This window comes from Aquarana catesbeiana, linkage group LG04 (genome assembly GCF_042186555.1).
Source record: "Aquarana catesbeiana isolate 2022-GZ linkage group LG04, ASM4218655v1, whole genome shotgun sequence".
Taxonomy (NCBI): Eukaryota; Metazoa; Chordata; class Amphibia; order Anura; family Ranidae; genus Aquarana; species Aquarana catesbeiana.
The window spans coordinates 641,375,961-641,399,485 of NC_133327.1; the positions used below are offsets into that span (position 1 = coordinate 641,375,961).

The 23,525-nt window shown below is 44.5% G+C and overlaps 1 protein-coding gene across 1 annotated transcript in view; it reads left to right on the forward strand.

Annotated features, from left to right (window-relative positions):
- Window positions 1–23,525, forward strand: part of INTS7 (integrator complex subunit 7) — a 133,566-nt gene that overhangs the window by 61,996 nt on the left and 48,045 nt on the right. The window contains exons 16-17 of the mRNA XM_073628411.1: window positions 168–236; window positions 1,921–2,053. Of these exons, the coding sequence (XP_073484512.1) occupies window positions 168–236; window positions 1,921–2,053 (202 nt within the window). The remainder of the gene's footprint in view (window positions 1–167; window positions 237–1,920; window positions 2,054–23,525) is intronic.

The following is a 23,525-nucleotide window of genomic DNA, read 5'->3' on the forward strand; positions in this document are numbered from 1 at the left end:
AAGCATAATGCCTCCCACAAGACTATGCTTCTTGTAACATGTTTCACCCCAATAGATATTAAGATGGAGACGTTTTACTGATCCATTTATGTGACTCTAGAAGAGCGTACATTGTGTGGCCTGTATTAGAAAATTCCTTTGGTTTTCCTTAGCCCCTCTTCTGTCAGACAACAACAAAGTTGCCTTTTAATATCTCACACCATTGAAGCTCTAATCTTGGATGCGGATTCTTGCAGGTAGGACAAAATCGATTGCCTTTTTTCCATATGTACGTGGAGTGCCAGCGAGAACTTTTTTCCTAGTTCTGGATAGAGCTGAACAGGAGTTAGAAGCGTTTTGTGTCTTTGCCTTCACTTTCTTTCCAGTGACTAAATGGGAGGTGGGGAAAAATCTCCCACAAAATGTAAAAGCAAAAATGGTGCAATGCTTTACAAATATTCTCAGTACCACATACAACAATCCCCATCTCCAGTGAATTTGTGGTGTATGCAGTACCTGCTACTACTCAGGGCAGAAAAACTTTGTGCAAATTTTCTAAAGTGCTCATAAAAACTTAAAATTATTATTCGCATCCCCAAATATAAATGATATAGTCCAACTACAGATTTATAAACAAACTGCTCACTTTTCTGTGTGAGTGATTGCAAGTGCTTCTTAATCAGTGCTTCATGTGCCATACATAGACTACAGTGCTGTGATCTTCATGTGCTACTTACAGTCCCCCTTGTGAAGATGCACTCACCGGACTGTATGACCCCTTAACTTAATAAGTAGGTCTCAATGTGCTTTTTGATATTTGTGCCAACTCCACAGGGCTTCCTCCCTACCCACTCTGTCCTCTGGTGCCAGCATTCAATACCAGCCTCCAACTCCCTTCATGTCACCATAAGAAGAATTTTGGAAAGATCTGTGCATAGTGTAATCTAGTTTTAGCCAATACAGCCAATTGTACATTGGATGGTGTCACAGTACTTTGCTTTGTAACAATCCCGACACTACCAGCCTCATAGGATGAATGTCACAGAAAACGATGCAAAATCTGTTTGGGTTACAGCAGTCTATGAAAGCAATTCCTCTCATTTCCTGTTTTGTCTTTGGGATTTAGAAGTAAAAGGAGCCCAACAGACATTAAAGTGCAACTCCAGCCCAAAACTTCGTTTTGATTATACTTGGGTAGTGTTATGTCCTTTGTCAGGTTTTTTTTTTTTTTTTCTCTCCTGCTATCCTCAATTTCTGTTCCATTAACCAGTAGCTACAGGGATAGGAAATGTCATCCTATCTCTCCAGAGGGGGAAAAATAGAGTGAGGCAGAGGTAGAACTTCTGTCAAGTGTTAAATTATTTAATATGTCAATATGTAATTGTCTTCCCTGCACTGCAACTGTAAGTTTCATCTATTGATCCCTATGTTGCTGCTGTGTTCTGTAGTGACAGAAGTCAGAGGATGTAACCACAGCGTGCAGAGGGGGGCACAGACATCAGACACATCCTGAAATATTGGATGCCAGAGAGTCTTACGGAGGCTGCAACACTGGAATGGAAAGAAAGTTGGTGATACGTGCATACAGCTGCTCTATTGCAGGGACCTTTCATTAGGATTTTTTTTTTTTTTTTTTTAACTGTGACATGGTGGCTTTAATGTCTTTTTTAGAAGCATAGAGAAACCAGCAGATTGTGAGGCCAGTTTTCTGGGGATAAAATAGTATAGTTTATCTGCAAATATGAAACTAAATACTAAGAAACACAGTAGTCAACGTTGACTGAAGTAGTTCAAATCTTATTTCCCAAGGTTACTTTCAAAGTGCAGCTCTCATGAGATCCAGTGTGACCCTGTTCTCTTTATTATTGTTAGACTGTATTTAGAATCCAGTACATCTCTAAAGTTGTTTGTTGCACAGGTTAACTATCTGTGACCTTACAGTTTCCAGGAATGCAGTTTCAGTGGGTCCATACAAGCGGATAGTGAATATGAACGCAGAATAGTGTCTGTCTTCAACCAGGTTCTAGAGGAAGTTGAGCTTCTGGGAAGAAAAAACCCTCCAGTATCTTATCTGGTAAGTAAACCTTGATAGAGGTATGTCCATTTTTAAAGGTACTCTGCTTTGATGTTAAAGTGTTACTAAAGTCTCGTTTTTTTTTGTGTTTCAAAATAACAAACATGTTATACTTACCTGCCCCGTGAATTGGTTTTGCACAGAGCAGCCCAGAATCTCTCCTTCTCGGGTCCCTCTTCGGTGCATCTGGCCCCTCCCTCCTGTGGACTGCCCCCACAGCAAGCAGCTTGCTATGGGGCCACCCGAGTTGCAGCTAGGCCCCACCCCCTCTCTCTCCTCATTGGCTCACTGACTGACAGTAGCAGGAGCCAATGTCGCTCCGCTGCTGTCTCAGCCAATCAGGAGGGCGAGTCCTGGGCAGCCGAGTCTCTTCTGCAACATCACTGGATAGAGATGGCCTCAGATGATACATAGAGATGAAACAAATAGTCCTACATAAGTTTTGCATGTATATCTGCTGCCTTCAGCTTTCTATATTCTTTAGAATGTGAACATCATGTTAGAATTCTTCCTCTTTCAGCAGTGGGAGGGGAGTCTTGGCATACACCGTGTGACAGCTGATTGGAGGAAAGGCACACACCCCCCACCCTCCACTTAGGCAGTGGAAGAAAGAATTTTGCAGAGCTGTGCTGTGAATAGATCAGCTCTCTGCTAATCTATTCATAGCAACCTCCTCAGTGTCAGAGAGCTTGTCAGAAGTTATGCTGATAACAGAGGAACGAAGAAGCAGAAAGACATGGGACTTAGGGCTTTGGAGAGAGATAAGAAAACACTACAGGTATGTCCCTAGGTCAAATTTCATGAATCGGGTTTACATCCACTTTTAATTCCTAGAATACATTAAGATGATAAACCTCCTGACATTACAACCACTTTAACCACTTACGGACCGCCCGCTGTCGTTATATGTCGGTTGTTTGAAGAGGGATATCGTTGTTATGGCAGCATTTTAGTGTAAATATGAGATCTGAGGTTTTTTGACCCCAGATCTCATATTTTAAGAGGTCCTGTCATGTTTTTTACATTACAGGGATGTTTACATTCCTTGTAATCGGAATCAAAGTGACATTTTTTTTTTTTTAAAGAACAGTGTAAAAATAAAAGGTAAAATTAAATAAGAAAAGAAGATTTTTTTTAAACGCCCCGTCCCGCCGAGCTTGTGTGCAGAAGGGAATGCATATGTGAGTAGCGGTCGCATATGAAAACGGTGTTCAAACCACACATGTGAGTTATTGCCGCGATCGGTAGAGCGAGAGCAATAATTCTTCCCCTAGACCTCCTCTGTAACGCAAAACATGCAACCTGTAGAATTTTTTAAACGTCACATATGGAGATTTTTAAGGGTAAAAGTTTGTCGCCATTCCACGAGCGGGCGCAACTTTGAAGTGTGACATGTTGGGTATCAATTTACTCGGCGTAACATCATCTTTCACAATATAAAAAAAATGGGCTAACTTTACTGTTATTTTTTAATTCAAAAAAGTGTATTTTTTCCAAAAAAAGTGCGCTTGTAAGACCACTGTGCAAATACGGTGTGACAAAGTATTGTACAGACCGCCATTTTATTCTGTAGTGTGTTAGAAAAAAAATATATTTTTGGGGGTTCTAAGTAATTTTCTAGCAAAAAAAAAAAAATTTTTAAATTGCAAAACAAGTCTGAAAAATAGGCCCGATCTTAAAGTGGTTAAGCCCCGCTCCTTATACCCTTCATGTATGCCATATATTGATGGTCACGTGATTTATACACAAACATAACCCTATATAGCCAAAAGAATATACACTCCACATTTTTAAAGGGGTTGTTAAGTCAGAAGGTTTTTTTATCTTAATGAATTCTGTGCATTAAGATAAAAAGCCTTCTGTGTGCAGCAGCTGCCCCAGCACCCCCTAATACTTGAAACAATAAAACCTGAGCCCAATCCCTCTCACGTGATGTTCGCGTGAGAGGGATTGGCCCTCCGGGACCCTCCTCCTGATTGGCTATGAGAGAGAGGGGGTGGGGCCGAGCTGGGTCTCTGTGTCTGTCTGACTCAGCTCGGGTGCCCCCATAGCAATCTGCTTGCTGTGAGGGCACTCCGCAGGAGGAAGGGGCCATGAGCACTGAAGATGGACCCGAGAAGGAGAGGATCTGGGCTGCTCTGCGCAAAACCACTGCACAGAGCAGGTAAGTGTAACATGTTTGTTATTTTTAGAGAAAAAAAAAAAAACGAGACTTTACAATCACTTTAAGGTTAGCAGATGCCAGTGAGAGACACTGTTAATGCTACAGCACATAAAGACATTTTGGATAATTGTTCGCCTTGTGGAAGCAGTTTGGGGACGGCCTTTATCTGTTCCTGCATGAATGTGCCCCTGTGCAGCAAGCCGGCTCCGTAAAGACATGGTTTGACGCATTTGGTGTGGAGGATCTTGAGTGGCTTTCACAGAGCCCTGACCTCAACTCTACTGAACGCTTGTGTGATGAATTGTAACATCATTTGAGAGCTGCTCTGTTGGCTGCATAGGCGCAAACTCCGTAACCTTGTGGAAAGACTTCCCAGAAAAGCTTGTCTGCAAACTTTTATTGATATAGTGTATGTTTCCTTGCTTAGTATCTTTACAGTTTTCTTCACTTTTTTTCTGCAATCTGTTTATTTTAACCACCTCAATACCGGAGGCATTCACCACCTTCCTGCCCAGGCAGTTTTTAAGTTTTCAGTGCTGTCACACTTTGACAATTACTCAGCTATGCAACACTGTATCCAAATTAAATTTTTAGCATTATTTTGAGACAGCGCTTTCTTTTGGTGGTATTTAATCACAACTGGGTTTTTTACTTTTTGCTATATAAATAAAAGCATACTGAAAATTTTAAAGAAAAAAACAAATTTCTGTTAGAAAATTTTGCAAATGAATGATTTTTCTTCATAACTTTATGGTACAATGTATTCTGTTATACTGATTTGGGTTACTTTCACCAAAGAAATGTATGTGGACGACTAAGGGCGCCAAGAGAGGGCACACAGTCAGACCACGCGATAGCTGACGTGTGAGCATTTATTGGGGAACGGGAAGACACAATAGGGGTAACCAGACTCAGTACAACAAAATAGTCCACCTGGTAGCAATATAACACCACACAGGATGCCGAACAGAGTATAGCGTAGCAGGAGTAAGTCGAGTACACAGGTCAACGATCTGGGCAGACAAGGGTTAAATCCAGCAGACAGGGCAGAGATCCAGGCAGACAAGGGTTAAGTACAGCTTGCAGGGCAGTTGTCTGGGCAGACAGGGTTCAGCACACATTGGCAAAGATCAGGGCAGAGAGGGGAAAGTTTAACTCGCAGGGCAGCAATCTGGGCAAACAAGGCTTAAGTCCAGCAGGCATGGCAAGGTATGGCACAGCACGGGAAAATCCAGCACACAGGGCAGGGGTCCGGGCAGACCAGGGTAGGATGTAGCAAGGATTAAATCCTGCAGACAGGGCAAAGATCCAGACTGGCCATGGTTACGTCAGCACACAGGGCAGAGGTGCAGGCCAAGGTTGAGTCCAGCATAGAGCAGAGCACACAGCAGGGTTGGCAGAACTCTGACAGCGTGGCGGTTAAGGAACTCACTAGCCAGCAATGGAGAGCCTAGGGCGGAGGGAGCTAGAAGCCAGTAGCAGAAGCAGGTCCTAGAAAGGGGGCTAAAGGGTCTGGCAGGGGGATCCCTGGTGCCTGGGTCCTGCTTCGGCTATTCTCTCTGAAGTGGGGCACATTCTCTTTGTCTAGGTAACCAAAGACTTGGTATCAGGTTACCCTGGCAAGAGGGCCGGCCCCGCACAGGGAGTGTGGCCTTTGTCTCTAGCGGGCACAGAGCACGGGAAAAGTGGGATCGTGCTGTGCACACAGAGACAGGGGGGAGGGGGTGTGTGGCGACAGCAATGCAGCCTACATGTGGTGAATCCACATGCAGGTGTTCCATCAGATTAGGCGACCCATTCGATTTTGTAACAGAAGTGACGTTCTGTCGCCGCCATCTTGGTACACCCTGCACTCGGCCACAATAAGCCTACACTCTGAGATCAACAAGTGGACATCTTTTTACACCCAGCAAAATCTTTCATTTCACACTTATTTTTACCACTAAACTGAGCTTCTATCATGAAATACATTATTTAGAAGTCCGTGACACCGTTTTAATGTTGAATTTTAAAAGCAGCGACAAGCCTGCCGATCTTATAGGTTTGATAATGTGACAGAAAATTAAACCTGAAAACAGTGTCACGGACTGTATTTTTGTTATACTGTATTTCAGGATCTAAGCTTAGTTAAGTGGTAAAAATAAGTGTGAAATATAAGATTTCGTTGGGTGTACAAAGATGTCCATTTGGCGACTTCAGACTGTAGGCTTAATGTGGCTGAGTGCGGGTGTACCAAGATGGCCATGATGGAACGTCACTTCCGTTACAAGATTTTTAACGGGTCGCCTAATCTGGCGGCACACCGGGGAAGCCGACTTGGCCTCAAGGACAGGATGCAGCCTCAGCAAGGGGCAGTCCTCTGGAGGCAGCTGAGTGGGGGGAAGCCCTGATGCTCGGCCGGCCAGAGGGACAGGGTGCAGGGCGGTAGTCCTCTAGCTGCAGCTGATTTGGGGGAAGCTGGGGGATAGTGGCAAGCAGGGAGAGGGGACTGTGACAGTATATAATCATGAGGCCATAAAATGCCAGGACATTACAAATACCCCCCAAATTACTCCTTTTTGGAAAGTATAGTCCAAGGTATTAAGAGGCATGGTTCGTTTTTTAACCAGTGGCGCCAGACCCGGAAAAGATGACGATGTACAGGTATGTGATTTCTTGCTGAAGGACCGCCCTGACGCAGTACATGTACATGTGGCGGTCCGGAAATGGTTAAAGAGGTAATTTTTGGTCATTTTTTGGAAAATTAAGAAATTAAAATGTGTGTTTTTTTTTTTTTTTTTTTTTTTTTTTAAACAAAGTTTTAACATGTTTTGTCTCATACACAGCATAAGCATACTTCTTACACCCCAAAACACATTCTGCTATGCTTCCCGAGTATGGGGATACTCCATGTGTGATTTATTTTCACATCCTAGATGCATAGATGAGCCCAAAATTCAATGAGCACCTTTGGGCTTTCAAGAAGCATAAATTATCTAATTTCCTGACTACCTAGCACATTTTTGGAGGCCCTGGAGCACCAGAACAGGGGAAACGCCCACAAAATGACCCCATTTTAGAAAGCAAACACTCCCAAATTATTTTCTAGGAGGCATAGTGAGTCTTTTAAAAATGTCAATAATGTTTTTTTGCCACAAATTTTTGGAAAATGCAGGAAATAAAATGAAAATGTATATTTTTTTTTTGTATACAAAGTTGTCAATTAACCACTTCGATACAGGGCACTTTCGCACCTTCCTGCCTAGGCCAATTTTCAGCTTTCAGTGCTATCACTTTTTAAATGACAATTGCGTGGTCATACTACACTGTACCCAAACTAAATTGTTATCTTTTTGTTCCCACAAATAGAGCTTTCTTTTGTGGTATTTGATCACCTCCTGCGGTTTTTATTTTTTGCTAAATGAATAAAAAAAGACAGAAATGTATTTTATTTTTTTTAAAGTTTTTTTTTTTTTTTGTTTTTGTTATAAAATTTTGTAAATAAGTAAGTTTTCTCCTTCACTGATGGGCACTGATGAGGCGGCACCGATGAGGTGGCACTGATATGCGGCATTGATAGGCGGCACTGATGGGCACTCATAGGTGGCACTGGTGGGTACTGATGGGCACTGAAAGGCGACACTGGGCACTGAAAGGCTGCACTGATGAGTACTTATGGGTGGCACTGATAGACAGCACTGAAAGGTGGCACTGATGGCTGGCACTGGATTTCACTGATAGGCATCACTGGCACTGGCAGGCATTTTTTAATGGCACTGATTGGTATTTCCCTGGTGGTCTAGGGTGGCATACCTGGTGGTTCAGTGTGGTGGCCATCCCCGGTGGTCCTGAGTGGGCATCCAAGGGGGGGCTGCGCTGATAAACAATCAGCACCGACCCCCCCAACAGGAGAGCAGCCGATCGGCTCTCCTCTACTTGCAGCTGTCAGACGCGAGTGGGGAAAAGCCGATCAATGGCTCTTCCTGTTTGCATCGTGATCAGCCATGATTGGACACGGCTGATCATGTGGTAAAGAGTCTCCGTCAGACTGACACACCGCAACAACGATCACCAAGATGCGTGCCCCCGGGGGGCGCGCAGTGGCTTGATATCCTGGCGACGTCGTATGACGTCCGGTCAGGATATCGCAACCACTTTGCTGATGTCATTTTGCTATATGGCGGGCGGCAAGTGGTTAACCACTTCCAGACCCCCACCGCACATATACTGATGCAGGGTGGCACGGCTGCGTTAACCAACGCACCTGTACGTTGGTCCGTGCATGAGATACAGTGGGCACGCCCACGGGAGTGCCGACTTCCTGGCAGGCTCTACAGGTGTGGGTTGCGAACACACCTGAGCTCATCCTTAATACTGAGGGAACACGAGTAACCCTTTAATCGCCTCCTAGTGTTAACCCCTTCCACGCTAGTGTCATTTATACATTGATCAGTGCATTTTTTTTTTTTTTTTTTTAGCACTGATCACTGCAATATTGTCACTGGACCCCAAAAGTGTCACTTGGTGTCAGATTTGTCCGCCACAAGTCGCAGTCCTGCTAAAAATCGCAGATCCGCGCTATTACCAGTAAAAACAATAAAGAAAATAAAAGTCCATAAATCTGTCCCATATTTTGTAGACGCTATAACTTTTGCGCAAACCAATAAATATACGCTTATTGCGATATTTTTATTATTATTATTATTATTTTTTTTTAAACAGAAATATGTAGAAGAAAACATATTGGCCTAAACTGATGAATACATTTTGTTTTTTTATATATATTGTTTGGATATGTTTTATAGCAGAAAGTAAAAAATATTGTTTTTTTTTTTTTTTTCAAAATTGTGAGTCTTTTATTGTTTATAGAGCAAAAAATAAAAACCGTAGAGGTGATCAAATACCATCAAAAGAAAGCTCTATTTGTGGGAAAAAAAGGACATCAATTTTGTTTGGGTACAGTGCTGCATGAACGTGCAATTGTCAGTTAAAGCGACGCAGTGCCGTATCGCAAAAAATGGCCTGGTCATTAAGGGGGTAAATCCTTCCAGGGCTGAAGTGGTTAATAGAGATTGCTAACAGGCATACTTAGAATCACCCCCCAAAACACACTCTGCTACACCTTCAAAGATACTTTCAAGCTTGGTTCTTTGAGCTGTCAGTGGGTCTCCTCTGTTGACAGCTGAAGCATTGAAGTGTAATTGGAGCTGTCAAAAGAAAAAAAAAAAAAAAAACAGCTGCTGAAACACTAAAATTAAAGAGAAACATTGTTTCTTTTTGTATCTTTCTATTTCTTCATCTGCAGATTAAAGGGATGAACAAATTATTCCTTTGTTTAACCCCTTATTAACCCTTAAATTTCTCTAATCAGCCTCAATTAACTCCCTATTGTCCTCCATTTAATTATTATTTTCCTGCTTTTTTTTTTTATAAACGATAAACAATTAACTTTTTTGTTTGCTTTGTTAGTGAATATTTTTACACATATATATTAACATTTATTTACACATTTCACATTGACAAAGCACAAGATTAAAAAAAAATCCATTTATTTCATTTGTAAATAACTTTTCAATGCTTTGTACCATTGCTGACAGCTGGAGTGAAAACAAAACAGTTGCGTAGGTATCGGTAATTGGTATCGGCGAGTACTTAAAAAAAAGTATTCGTAGTATTCATAAAAATGGTATCGGTGCATCCCTAATTATAACTATAGACAGCACTGGATTTTAGGCAGGATCAATGAGTATTTTGCACTTCTCAAACATATGTAATATAATGTTTTCGTCAGTATATTCAGCGGGGTAAAAGTGTGCAAATAAAGGATCGTTGTTAAGATTTAAAAATTATATTATACTTGAAAATGTATACTGTAACTGCAAGTATCAGAGTTTGACTTAGTGTCAACCTCTTGCTGTTCCTGAGTACAGCAGAGCTCAGGCTGGGAGGAGGAGAAGCAGCATAATAAAGCCAGTCAATTGTGCTGCAGTGCTTTTGTGCTTGAAAGGAACATGCAGTTCAGAGGAGATAACAGAATGACAGGGATGAGCTCATCAATCTGCTGCTTTCTTTTCACTTTCCAGTTACAGACTGGGAGAGTGATGAGGTCTGTAACTGCAACAAACAAAAATCAAGTCTCTTCCCCTGCCAGACAGGGCTGTGCTGTATAAATCTCAGGACTGGTTGGACAGAAACCCAAATCCTCTGGAAGTAAAACGGCTCTCTTTTATGAATTTCATTTGTGTATTCAGCTGTTTGCCTGCAGTTCAACTGAAAGAAGACTTAATACCTTTTGGCTCCTTCATCCTAATTCTGAGACCCACCCCCTCCCCTTCCTCCTATCAAACTGCAATATAAAATGTGTTACCTATAATGTTAATTTGGACTTTACACTGCCCAACCTGTATTGTCTGCCATTGACCTACACTATTATATTTTATGGTGTCTCCCAGGACATGTGCCAAATTGAACAGCACTAGGAGTCCCGGAGGATGAAACGCGATCCCATCCCTGCATAGGTTGGGCACGCTAAAGTCTTACTAATCAACATTTTAGGTAATAAATTTTATACCTCGAATTGTTGCAGAAAGGTCAAGGACACAATTTGAATGGTGCATTTAAAGGTGCACTTATTCCCCAAACACAGCTGTTTTCTTTTGGCTTTCTTGATCTGTCAGAACAGAAGAGTTCTAATGAAGCAAACAGTAGAGGGACAATGGCTCACTGTGTTACACAAAGAGCCTTTCCAGGGTAAAACAGTGGTGAAAGTGAGGGTGGAGGCCAAGGCATTCCAACATTTGCTTACCGTATATATTTGTAAGTAATCTGTCACTGAGTACAAAAACTAGCTTGGCCATATGACATTAAATATTTAGTTCACGCAAATAATTATGATGCCAGGAACAAAGACCAGGCCCCTACTTGCAAAGAATCCACAGCTTTAATGTGCAAAAAAACACAAATGTTGGCGCTTGGAACACTGATGTAATGTCTCACGACCAATATCATTGGGAGATATATTAATACAAATAATTGAAATAATAATTATGAGAGAACAATAATAAAAAAAAGTCCACAATGATTAAATGAAATAGGAAGCATCCAATTAACGGTGAATAGTGCAGAATGTTTAAAACTGAAGGGATGAATCAGGAGGGTATATTCACTGTCACAAAGGGCTGCTCTTCTCTGGAGTGAAGTCAACTCAAAATCAACATGAAAAAGCAAAGCTAGAAAAGCGCCTTTGAGTAAAGTGTTTTATTAAGTAATATAGACAAAATAGTAGACACTTACATGTCAGTAAGTACAAAAATGCTCTTCACGAGTCGGCATAGTCATGGGAATGTGGCCGGTGTCAGAAGCATGTTTCCAGGAGATTACAAATCCAGGCTGCGAAAACCTCAAGGAGCCAGGGAGGAGACCTATAGAGGAGAGTAACAAACAGCTCATGGAAACAGCGTGTGACGTCAGCACTAGGAAGGGAAACACAGGATTAGGGTGTTATTGCTCCTGTTCCTGTACTAGAACAGTTTCAGGGATTTTACACTGACCTGTTTACGGTTTCCAAATCCAAAGGGGGAAAATGTCCCATCTTGGATCACAAAGCACTGAATGTCATCATTTTAGCTCAGAAACGACATGGAATCTACCAGGTCTTTCATCGCTCCCATCACAAGGGAGGTTTCTTGGTCTTTGTGGACAGCAAGATCGCATACCTAAAATGGCCCAATATTTCCAGCACACCAGTGTTGGTGTTTCCTACACTTTGCGGTGGTTCCCTTGACCTTTCAGTTTGTGGATGTGCCCTTCAGCCTCTTTTACTCCTCAAGTTTTTACCAAGGTGCTGCCTCAGTGCCAGCCCAGCTGCACTTTTGAGACTTCCCCATTGTGATTTACTTAGACAACCTCTGTTTTTTTGGGAACAGTCGGCACAGGTCGAACAGTGTAGCCATGACTGCCCAGATATTACTGGTTCTTATGGACCCTGAACCTACAGAAATAAGTCCTAGAGCCAACTCGTCGCTTTTTTTCCCCCTCAGGAAAAAATTTCAAATACTCTGCTTACAGAATCATGATCTACAGTCCTGAAGTTTTCCTGTTCTCCATTTTTGCATGAAAGTTCTGGGTCTGAGGGTAGTCTTCTTCGAGGCAGTTTGGTTTGCCCAGTTTCACTCCAGACTACTGCAACAGAATATTCATTCATTGTGGGACAAATCAGTCCAGTTACTGAATACAGTGATTCGCCTGGTGCTGTACACCAGGTTGTCTCTGGCCCAGTGGCTCAGAAATATGGCTCTAGAATGTAGTAAAATCCTTCATTTCCATCTTTTGGAAGACCCTCACAATGGATGCCAGGCTGTTGGGCTGGAAAAAAAGTCCTGGGCATTCTGCAGGAGACTTGAATATCAGGACAATCTCTTCTCCCAGTTAACTTCCTTGAGCTTCGGGTGATTTGGCTGTCCCTACAGCTTTGGACTATCTGACTGGAGAGTCTGGATTCAGTCATACAATGCTATGTTAGTCACATGCAGCAAAAATCAGGGAAGAACCAGAAGTCTTACCATGACAACAAAGGTAGAGCAGCCCTAATCTGCACTGCATTGTGAATTTATGCTTTTTTTTTTTTATATTCTTATATTTCCTGAAGAGAATTTTTGCAAGTGCCTTCCATTTGTATCTCATGGACATTGTTTAATAAAACTTTATTCTTTAAAAAACCAGAGGTAGAGCAGATACTGCCTTGGGTGTACCTTCATGTTCCAGCCATGTCCATCATTTACATCCTAGGCGTATACAATTGGCGGTGGGGGGGGGGGGGGGGGGTGACCCTCGCACCTAAGGTATTCAGAAACTTGCATCACAGGCGAGGTATGCCGAATAAGGAGCTCCTGGCCTCCAGGTCCAACAACAAACTCCAGAGCATTGTTTACCAGCCCAGGTACTGTTTCTTGGGCAGAAACTGATACTATTTTGGCTCCATGGGATCAGTACATCCTGATCTGTTTTTCTTCCCTTGAAACTTTTTCTTTGTCTCCTTTGCAGGATTAGGATAGAGGGCATCTGGTGATCCTCATCTGGATTGGCCCAGGTGGATTTGATACTTTGACCTGATAAGACTTTTGGTAGATGCTCCTTGGGCTCAGATTATCTGGATCTTCTGTCTCAAGGACTGATCTACCAATCTGCTTCATGTTTACTGGCTTTAACAACATGGCCGTTAAATCCCAGACTCTGAGAGATGAGGGCATCTCTGAATTGGTGATTCCCTCAGTGTTAAAGACCAAAAAGTCTACTTCTTTTAAGGTCTTTCATTGCACATGGAATGCATACTTCACCTGGTGAGTGAATGTTGAGGCTTCCACTTTAGGATACTCTCTGTGTGATGGATTCTTTCCCTTCTGCAGCTGAGAGATACTGTTTGGGTCCCAGCACCATTAAGGGTCAGGTTTCTTCTTTTGCTATCTTCTTTCAGAGACTGCTGTCTCTTCGTTCTTTGTTTTAAAGTTTATGTTAACCTAAAACTGAAGATTTCTGTTGTGTGTTGGTTTAAACCAGGGGTCTCCAAACCATGGCCCTCCAGTTGTTGGGGAACTGCAATTCCCATCATGCCTAATCATGTCTGTGAATGTCAGAGTTTTACAATGCCTCATGGGACGTGTAGTTTCCCAACAGCTTGAGGGCTGTGGTTTGGAGATCCCTGGTTTAAACCTATAAACTTTTAGAAATACTGCCTGAAAAAAATGTATTGACTCATTTTGTTGTGTATATACCAGGTGACCCTGCCAGTTTCCCTTGGTTCCATTATTTAACTGACCATGCTAAGCACAGAAGCAGATCTGTGCTAGCATGGTCAGTTTGCATCCCTGGAACTACTGCTAGAAAATACAAGCATGCCATGCCTGCGCACGGCATCCCTGTATCAACTGTTGTCAGTTTTTTTTGGTCATGCCCCCGTCCAGCCCTGTGTTGTGACCACTCCCCCTTCCCAGCCTTTCTGTGTTGTGGCTACAGCGCATACAAGCATGGACCTGGGAAAATTCCCTATTCTATGTGATGTCACCCATGCCCATCCACTAGCTCTAGACACATCCCCTGCTATAGGGAGGGAGGACATCAAGGGGGCTGTTTGGTGTGACTGCAGGATTAAGGAATTAAAAATAACATAACTGTTCTTTTGTTTACTATAAAAGCAAATTCAGAAAAGTATTTGGCTGCCCTGTATTATTCCCATCTTTATAATTACTGGGTACATGAATACTTTAAAGCGGATTTTCACCCCCCCCCCCTTTTTTTTCGTTTATCTTCGATTACTGTGAGGTGGGATCTGCACCCGTTGCCATGATGTTTCTGAGATCATCAAAGGGCCGTCGGCTGTTCAAGGTTCAGCGGACGGGCCTCCTAATCAAGTGCCACTAGGCCCGCCCCCCCTCCTCCTCTGTGAATGTAAGGGTAAGGCACAGTGGGCTCAGTATTTGTCATCCCCCTGGGTGAATTACATGTATATGAGGTGGATCCAAACCCTTTTTCTAAAAACAAAACAAAAAGCCACTATACAGGTAGCAGGGTGGAGGAAGGGTGGGTAGAAGGCATTTTTCGATTTTAGGCTGAAGATCTGCTTTAAGACCCATGTTCAGGGGCGTGGCCTAGTGATGGCGGAGAGCGGACGCTGATCCTGGAGCTCCGCAGGGATTGGCCCTGAGAACAGCCTGGAGACTTAAGCTGCTCTGCTTTCTTCGTATGCATGGGGACCGGAGACTGTCGCACACTTCTGGGGAGGCAGGGGGCACCAATTTTTCACATTATTTCCTCCGCCAGCACGCGGCTCCTCCCGTTGCACTACCCAAGATGGCGCCGCCACGCACTAACCCTGCTGGCTCTGCCTCATCCAAGAAAGCCTCACAGCAGCAGGTGTCTGTTCAGGGTGACGCCGCAGCAGCTCCTTCGCGGCCGGACTGGCTGATACTGTCACCAGCGATCCCGCGGGCGGAGTCCCCATCCAGGACTGCTGACACACACACAGCACTGATGGTCACACTGAGGTCGCCATCCGGGAAATCGTGGCAGACTTCCCCACCAAACATGATCTACAGGCCATGGCTACATCTATAGTGAATACGCTCTCTAAAGAGCTGCAAGACATCCCCAAGCAAGCAGATACCGCGGAGGAGCGGATGACGTATCTGGAGGAAGCCTCTGCCACCACAGATACATGCATCTCTGCGTTAGAGGCTGACCATCAGTCACTCTGCCACCAATTTATTGATGTCCAGCTGTGTTTGGACGATGGCGAGATCTGCCGCCAATTTATTGATGTCCAGCTGCGTTTGGACGATGGCGAGAACTGTATTGGACAGAATTACTTGCGCCTGAGGGGGATTCCAGTGGCCACCATGGGCCAGAACCTGCACCACACAGTGGTGGCACTCAATCCGCTTCTGGGGAAACCTCCTACGGCCGAGCTGGAGTTGGACCGTGTCCACGGGTGCAAGGCCCTCGTGCACCTCCATCATCCCAAGAGGCTTCTGGCCCCAATGCTCCCCCCGCGTGATGTTCTTTGCAGGGTCCATTTTTTCACCATCAAGGAGGAAATCCTGTGCCAAGCCTGGGCCAAAGGTCCCATTGATTTTGACAGGGCCCTTGTTCGAATCTATCCGGATGTATCCAGACAAGCCCGCGCCAGGAGGGGGATGCTTCGTCCTCTGCTTGAAGTCATACAGGAGGCGAACGCAACTTTCCACTGGGGTCATCCCTTCCACCTCATTGTACGGAAACAGGGGACTGAATTCTATCTGCGCTCTCCTGACCAGCTGCCTGCATTCTTTGGCTTCCTAGATAAACCTATGGTGGCAGTCCCCAACTGGTTTGACTTTCTGCTCTGCCCAGAGGCCTTCAACTGGTCCGTACCAAGACCGCAGCAGCTCCGTCGTGCTCGCTCTCGAGCCACCACCTGGGAGCCACGTAGATCCACGCCAGCTACCTCTGAAGACTGATAGCACCGGCTTTCTCTTTTGAGAACTTGCCATACCCAGCTTGTCATACCCATACTCCATCACCATTTATTAACCGTTTATTACACAGTTGCCTGAGATATGTTGGCTAATTTCCTGACAATATTGCCTTTTAATATTCCTCTTTAATAGTTTTCATATGTGCTGTTCCTTTATCACTCTGCTGCATGCGACACCCCTGGGCTCTGTACAGATTCCCATTCCCTACCTCAGTTGTCATTTCTGTCAGGACCTAGATGGTCCTTGCATATAGCCGAGGGAGTAGGGTGGGAATATATTTAGTAAACTGCCACCTGTGTGCTGGGGAGGGGGGGCTGGCTTAGGATTTTGGATGTTTGCTTGCCCACTGCCACGTCGGTGGTGGGCAACCATTGACCGTGCAAAGGGATTGCAGATTTGAGGGCAATGGACAGATCCCTTTTCCTCTCATATTTTTGTGCCCGCTGGGCTGGACAGTACTGCCGAGTCAGCTCTCATCCCTCTAAAGTGCCAGGGGAATCTGAATATCGGGGTTGTGTTTTTTTTTTTTTTTTTGTTTTGTTTTGTTTTACCCACGATAACTGGGATGTGTAGGCTTTTGGGGCGGGGGGTGTTAAGGGATCCGTACCGTTGCCGTATGTAGATATTGGGCTCAACTGGTCTCTTCAGGGTCTACCTGTACTGGGTTTCAGTTTTTCACTTTCCCTTTTTGCTTGGTGCTTCCGGGCCAGATGTGGAGGGCAATTGCTCTATCTCTCTTGTTTGTTGTGTTATCTCCTCAAGACCGGGCCCGAACATCCGCCTGAGGCAGCAACCTCATCTCACATGTGCTGTTGTGCTGTTATGTTTGCTTTACATTTTTAGGCTGTTTTATTTTTAAATTATTATGGTCTCTCAGGATACCCGATCCCTGCACCTTCATCTCTGACTGCTCCTTAGCGTTCCTAACCACCCCTGTTAGGGTGGCTCCCTGACTGGGCACCTCGGTGCTCAGCTAGGGACCCAAGTGTTACGTACTTTGTAGACTACTCCCACTCTCCCCTCTTGCTTGCTCTCTCCCTTGCCTCTCCCATAATCTTCTCTCCTTCCCTCCTTCCTCCCTACTCTATTTGTGGTTTCTGTCTCTCTCACCCGGGGCCGCCCCGCGAGAATATCTCCTGTTCGACTGCCTGCTCTATCAATTTTATCGCAGTCTGTCATGGGTCGCCTTCAGGTCACCTCCCTCAATGTGCGGGGTCTAAATGTCCCAGTGAAACGCTCCCAGCTGCAAGCTGATTTACAAAAGTGTAAAACCCAATCCCATTGGCGTACCACAGTCCCTCACCTTTCACGAAATCCAAAGGGGTCAGCATTCTGATCGCCAAGTCAGTGCCATGGTCTCTTTGTGAGGTGCGTTTGGATGCTCAGGGCTGCTTTCTCTTACTCAAGGGGAAGATTCTGGATGTGCAGGTCACCTTTTGCTAACGTATATTTCCCCAATGTAGTTCAACCCGTTTCTGCAAGACCCTATTCCAGTGCTTCTGGCTTTCTCGGAGGGGATTCTAGTCTTCGGAGGGGATCTGAATTTCGCAATGGACCCTTTGTTAGATGTGTCGCGCGGTACCTCTCATCTTTTTGTATTCCCGTTTGAAGTGCTTAAAAGCAGACCTGCAACTTCTGCATCTGGTTGACCCCTGGAGGTTACTGAACCCTCAGGAGCGGGATTAAACTTATTTTTCTTGGGGCCATCACACGAGTTTGCACCTTGATTTTTTTCCTGGTCACACATAAGGATCTGCCTAGAGTTGAGTCCACCCACATTGATGTCATTTCGTTTTCTGATCATGCCCCAGTCCACTTGTCGTTTCAAGTGGGTCCAGTTACACCAAGCGCCCCATCCTGGAGGCTGAACGAGGCTATGTTACAATCAGAGGATACGATGGCTGAACTGCGGACTGCCCTGACGGAGTACTTCTCCCTTAACCAGGACTCAGGTGACAACCCTTTGATACTCTGGGAGGCACATAAACCAGTTGTCCGAGGGGTTCTGATCAGGATTGACCCGTCGGACAGGTGAGCTTATATCGAAGCTGCACAGCCTAGAATTCTCTCATAAAGCGAGCCTTGCGCAGTCCACATACCAGGACCTCATCAGGGTTCGAGAGGAACTTCGGTCTCTTCTTTTTCATAAAACAAAACAGAAATTAGCATGGGCACGTTGCACTATGTATGTATGAATATTCTAACAAACCAGGCACCTTATTGGCTAGGGCTCTACGTGGGCTCCCGACTAGAATCTTTATTCCCTCCATCATGGGCTCTACAAGGCAGAGGTTGCCCACATCCTCTGCCATGGCGGCAGAATTTCTTGCCTTTTATCAAAGACTTTACAATCTCAGTCGCACTTCCGTGGTAGATCCTCCAACAAATGCAGAAATTCAGTTTTACATAGCATCCTCAGGAATGTCATCTCTTTCTTCAAAGGTGCTGGAGAAACCTATTATGGCGGAGGAACTGGGAGCGGCCTTAGCGGGATTCAAACCTAGAAAAAGCCCCTGGCCCAGGCTGACTCACCCCGACTTATTATAAAGCCTTCTTTGAGGCTCTGTCCCCCACTTTTGCAGACTATCTGATCTTCTTTTTGACCGACCCATTGGTGTCTTTGCCAAAGTTCTTAGATTCATTACAGACATATGGCGTATTATCCAATTTTCAAATCAACTTATCGAAGTCCTCCGCCCTTCCCATCTTGCTAGACCAGGCCATGGTTGATAGTCTCCGTCCCTCCTTCCCTTTCCGATGGACGCCCGATGCTATCCGCTACTTGGGCTACTTATCTCAGACCTGACTGCACTGTATTCAGATAATTTTGATCCCATGCTTTCCCGAGTGAAGACTGATCTACTACAATGGCATACACTTACCTTGACTTGGTTTGGTCGCTGTAGTGCCCTGAAGATGACTCTACTACTTAAGATCCTGTATTTGATGCAGGCGCTCCCTATCCTTCTGCTCCCCACTTTTTTCAAAAGCATAACTTCCCTGCTCCGTGAGTTCATTTAGTCCCAATGGACACCGCTACAGCTTCTCCATCTCCCTAAAAGTCGAGGTGGAGTTGGACTACCTGATGTGCGGGCCTAATACAGAGCGACCGATCTTACTAGGCTGGTCGACTGGTATTGTCATGCTGAGGCTAAGCTCTGGGTGGCTATGGAATCGGATGATTCAGGCGGCACGGCCAAAAGCTGGCCATGAATTTCCTTGCTGCTCACCCCACGCTGGGAAGTACCTTACAAGTATCTAGGGCTACGTTCTGCAGCACAACGATCTCTCCTCTGCCCTCACCTATGATCCCTATTTTAGGCAATCCGGAGTTTGAGCCGGGTCTTCGGAACTCCCAATTTCTTTGGTCGCTATCAGGCGGCCGTGCTCGTCTTTGGGATTTCTTGGTGTCAGACGGCAAACTCTCCCCAGCTGCACTCGCCTCCGCACGCAGCTAACCCTCCCTTAGATTTTAGGAGTGGTTCCCAGCTTCAAAATTTTCTTTGTCAATGCTTCTGTGCTCCAGCTATCTCTCGCCAGCTCACTGAGCTGTAAAGTATGTGCCATAAGGGGGGAACCGATTCGCCACAGCCTCTCTATAATCTAGGCTGCCTTGATCCGACCGGCGCCTGACTTCTCCCCTACATTCCTGATGGGAGTCCGACCTTGATATGCAATTTATCAACTCGCAAAGGGGAAAAAAATCCTTTACTTTGCGCATAAATCCTCCATAGCCACGAAGGTGCAAGAAACCAGCTACAATATCTTGACGAGATGGTATAGGGTACCCACGACCCTTCGCCGTATTTTTCCTGCAAGTGCCTGACATATGCTGGCGATGTAATGCTTGGCCAGGTACTATGCTACACATCTTCTGGGGCTGCCCTAAAGTTAAACCATTCTGGCGAGAGGTGGCTTGCACTATCAAACATCTGACCAATGTCGATCTAGCTAATAATCCCGCGGCATGCTTGCTGCACCTCGCGCAACGGGCCATTAAAAAATACAAGACCTCTCATACCATCCAGCTACTAAATGCGGCCAAGGCATGTATTCCTTTGTGCTGGAAGTCTGTGAACCCGCCTTCAGGGTCTCTTTGGTTCTCTAAAATCAACGGACTTTGGGACATGGAAGACCTTACAGCCACCTTCCACAACCGGGAGGAGTCCTTTTCGTGACACATGGAGACCATGGCAACACTTCATCTTCACAGACGCATATCAATATAACACATCTGATTTTCTCTCTGGCTTTTGCAAGGCTCTGGGTGAGAGAATCTGCCTCACTGGTGGCACCCAGTGCCTCCCTTCTATTTGTTTTCCATACTCTTCCCCATCCAGTTTCCCCTCCTGTCGCTCCCTCCCCTCTACTGTGAACACATTCAGCATGGAGACTTCCTTGCTGTAGTCTCCTCGCTGTTTTATATAGCTGACCACATAAGATGGACTTTGTCCGCTTAACAAACTTTGTTGGCCACCCGGGGTCTTCTCCAGATCCCGGTATTTCTTACTTCGTATTATATTTGACCACACAGGGCTGCACTACTGTGTTAGGGCTTTCTATATAGGCCTGGACAAGTAGAGATGCTTATCATTACGCCCTCCCAGTTTAGAGCATTTTTCATGCGTTAAATGTGTTACTCTAAATATGCCTTGAATCTATTAAGTTACTGCTAAAGCATATATTCAATATGTGCCTCTAGTATATGTATGCTATTGTAACTTGCTTGACTCATGCCTTAAATTGTATATTTTCAACTGTTGGTTCAATTAAGGAATTACAAAAAAAAAAGGACCCACTTTCAGGCTGTCTCCCATATGGCTCCCACATATGCTTGTTCCCCTGTGGCTCCATGGGATCTGAATCTGCTTTACAAACCACCATTTGAACCCATTAGAAACATTCCCCTGTCTACTGTTAATCAATGGGTGGTGTTTCTTGTAGACCCCTGTTAGGCGAGTGTTTAGGCTGGCAGCCTTTTGTCTTGCAAATAACCCTTTCTGGTTTTGCACAAAGATAATGTGGTGTTGAGGCCCAGAATTTCCTTCCTTCTCATGGTAGTTTCAGCCTCTCGCATGAATCAGGACATCATTCTTCATCCCTCTGTCTGGCTGACGGTCTCAAGAATTGAGTTCCACCTTTTTGTGTCAAGGTCCACTCTACTAGATATGAGCTGCAAGCAGTCCCCAGTTCTTTTTTGTTTTTTGTGGGCCTGTTGGCAGTTTGTTTGCTTTTTCTCACCCCTCAGTTGGACTGCTTTTGGACATACAAAACCTTATTTGCTTATCCGCAAATAAAAATTGGACATGCACTGGTTTTTCCTCAGCGCACTGCACCACAACCTACAGCTGGTCACATTTGTTTGCTCTGGTGTGCTAAAACACTCGTGTGTTGGCGTGCTTTTGAGTGCCATTCAGGCTACAACAGCCCACGTCATGAATTATAAACTACCCCCCTTTTATTTACCCGAGCCCTTATTTGATTCAGCATTGTGCCTATCTGCAGCTCTTCCCTCCCCTCACTTCCTGGTCTCTGGCTTTGCTAAGGCAACGGGAGGCATTGGCTCCTGCTACTGTTAATCCAAGCCAGTGACGAGGGAGTGGAAATTGGGAGGCTGAATCCCACTGTCTGTGTTAATAGATACAAACAGTGAGACTCAGGAGCGAGTCCATAGAAAGTCGCTTGGCTCGGCAAAGAGGAGGAACCAGCAGCACTGGCAGGGGACCTGGGAAGAGGAAATTCAGGGGCCGCTCTGTGCAATTCCATTACACAGAGCAGGTAAGCATAAACCTGTTTGCAAATGCTTAAAAAAAATAAAATAATCACTTTTAAAAGCTCTCTTGTTATACAGAAATTTGAGTCTAGAAATCCCAGAAGGCCATTCACATGAGGAGACCTTAGAACTGCATTACCTCAATGCATAGGTGTAAAACCAGCCTATAAGGATCATGTTGCAGTTTACTTTTCTGGGATTATTGGATTGGAAGTCCCCTTCGGTTAAATGCCGTTTTAGAGTGCTATGAGAAAAAACACTTTTATCAGTTATGGTAATATAACGTGAAATGAAAAAAAAAAAAAGAAGTGCAATAAAGAATACAGACACCGGTAGACGTGCAGAATGAATTCACTTGGACGTGCTGTTGAGGTTTTGTGTCCGGTTACCTCTGTTTATGAATATTCAAAACTGTACTTCTGCATGGATATCTTCATAACATGACCTAATCCTAATGCAAATCATCATGCACTGCTCTGAATAGGGGGAAAAAAGCAGCGAAGACTTTGACTTTCCATAGTTCTAATCATAAAAAGGACACAAAAAACAATACTAGTGAAGAATTATATGAGCATGTTTTCAACCGTTTCTTAATTCATAGAATTTTATTACTGAAATCCAGGTTGCTGAGATTTAAATTGCGTAAATTGCACATTTATTTATAAATGAAATAACAATTCTTTGAGGACATGTAATGGTCTCTTGTTATAGGGGTAATTGAGTCAAGAAACCCCAGTAGACCTTTCCTGAGCGGAGGCATTGGAGATTAGATGCACAGCATAGTTCCTCCTGGGACTTAGATATGATTGCTTGTTTTATGCCCGGAGCACAGGGAATCACACCCATTAATCTGTAAATTGAATTACAACTATGTTGTTAGGATCATAAACCTTTTTGTTGCATCTTTTGTGTAGAGAACAACTTTAGGCAAATTAATATGAATCACCATTCAGTTCACTTAGGCATTCTTAAAAAAATTCAGCTCATAGTTTTTAATTTCATCTAACATCGTTGCCTAAAATTTGCATCCCTAAGTTCCAGCAGAACTCAGGCTTGTGATGGATGTTTGTGCTCTGTAAGTTGATGAACTGTCTCTCTCTTTTCTTTTTTTTAACGCACATTAGTGGAACATTTAGAAATGTTGTGCTTAATAGAGAAGCATTGACTTTAAAAAAAAAAAATGTATACTTACATAGGTGGATATGGCATCAGTCTGATGCTGTATCTGATCCCCGCTGGCCCTGCAGTAAGAATTGAGCAATTAAACACTGCTAATCGCTCAGTTCTCCCCCTCCACTCTGAGCAGAGAGCTGTGGCTGTCAGGTCACCGGCTCTGCTCTGCCCTTTCAGTGCTCACTGGAGTGCTGGGCTGTGGAGGGGGTGCCAGGGGCTGACGATCCACTAAGAGCCTGAACCAGGTGTCGGTCCAGGCATCTGGGTGAATTCCAGCCATATGGTCATGATCTTTCCTGAGCTTGGACCAGCTGAGTGACGCCAGACAACAGCGGATTTTATCCTGCTATTGTCTGGAAACGGGTCACAGAAGTG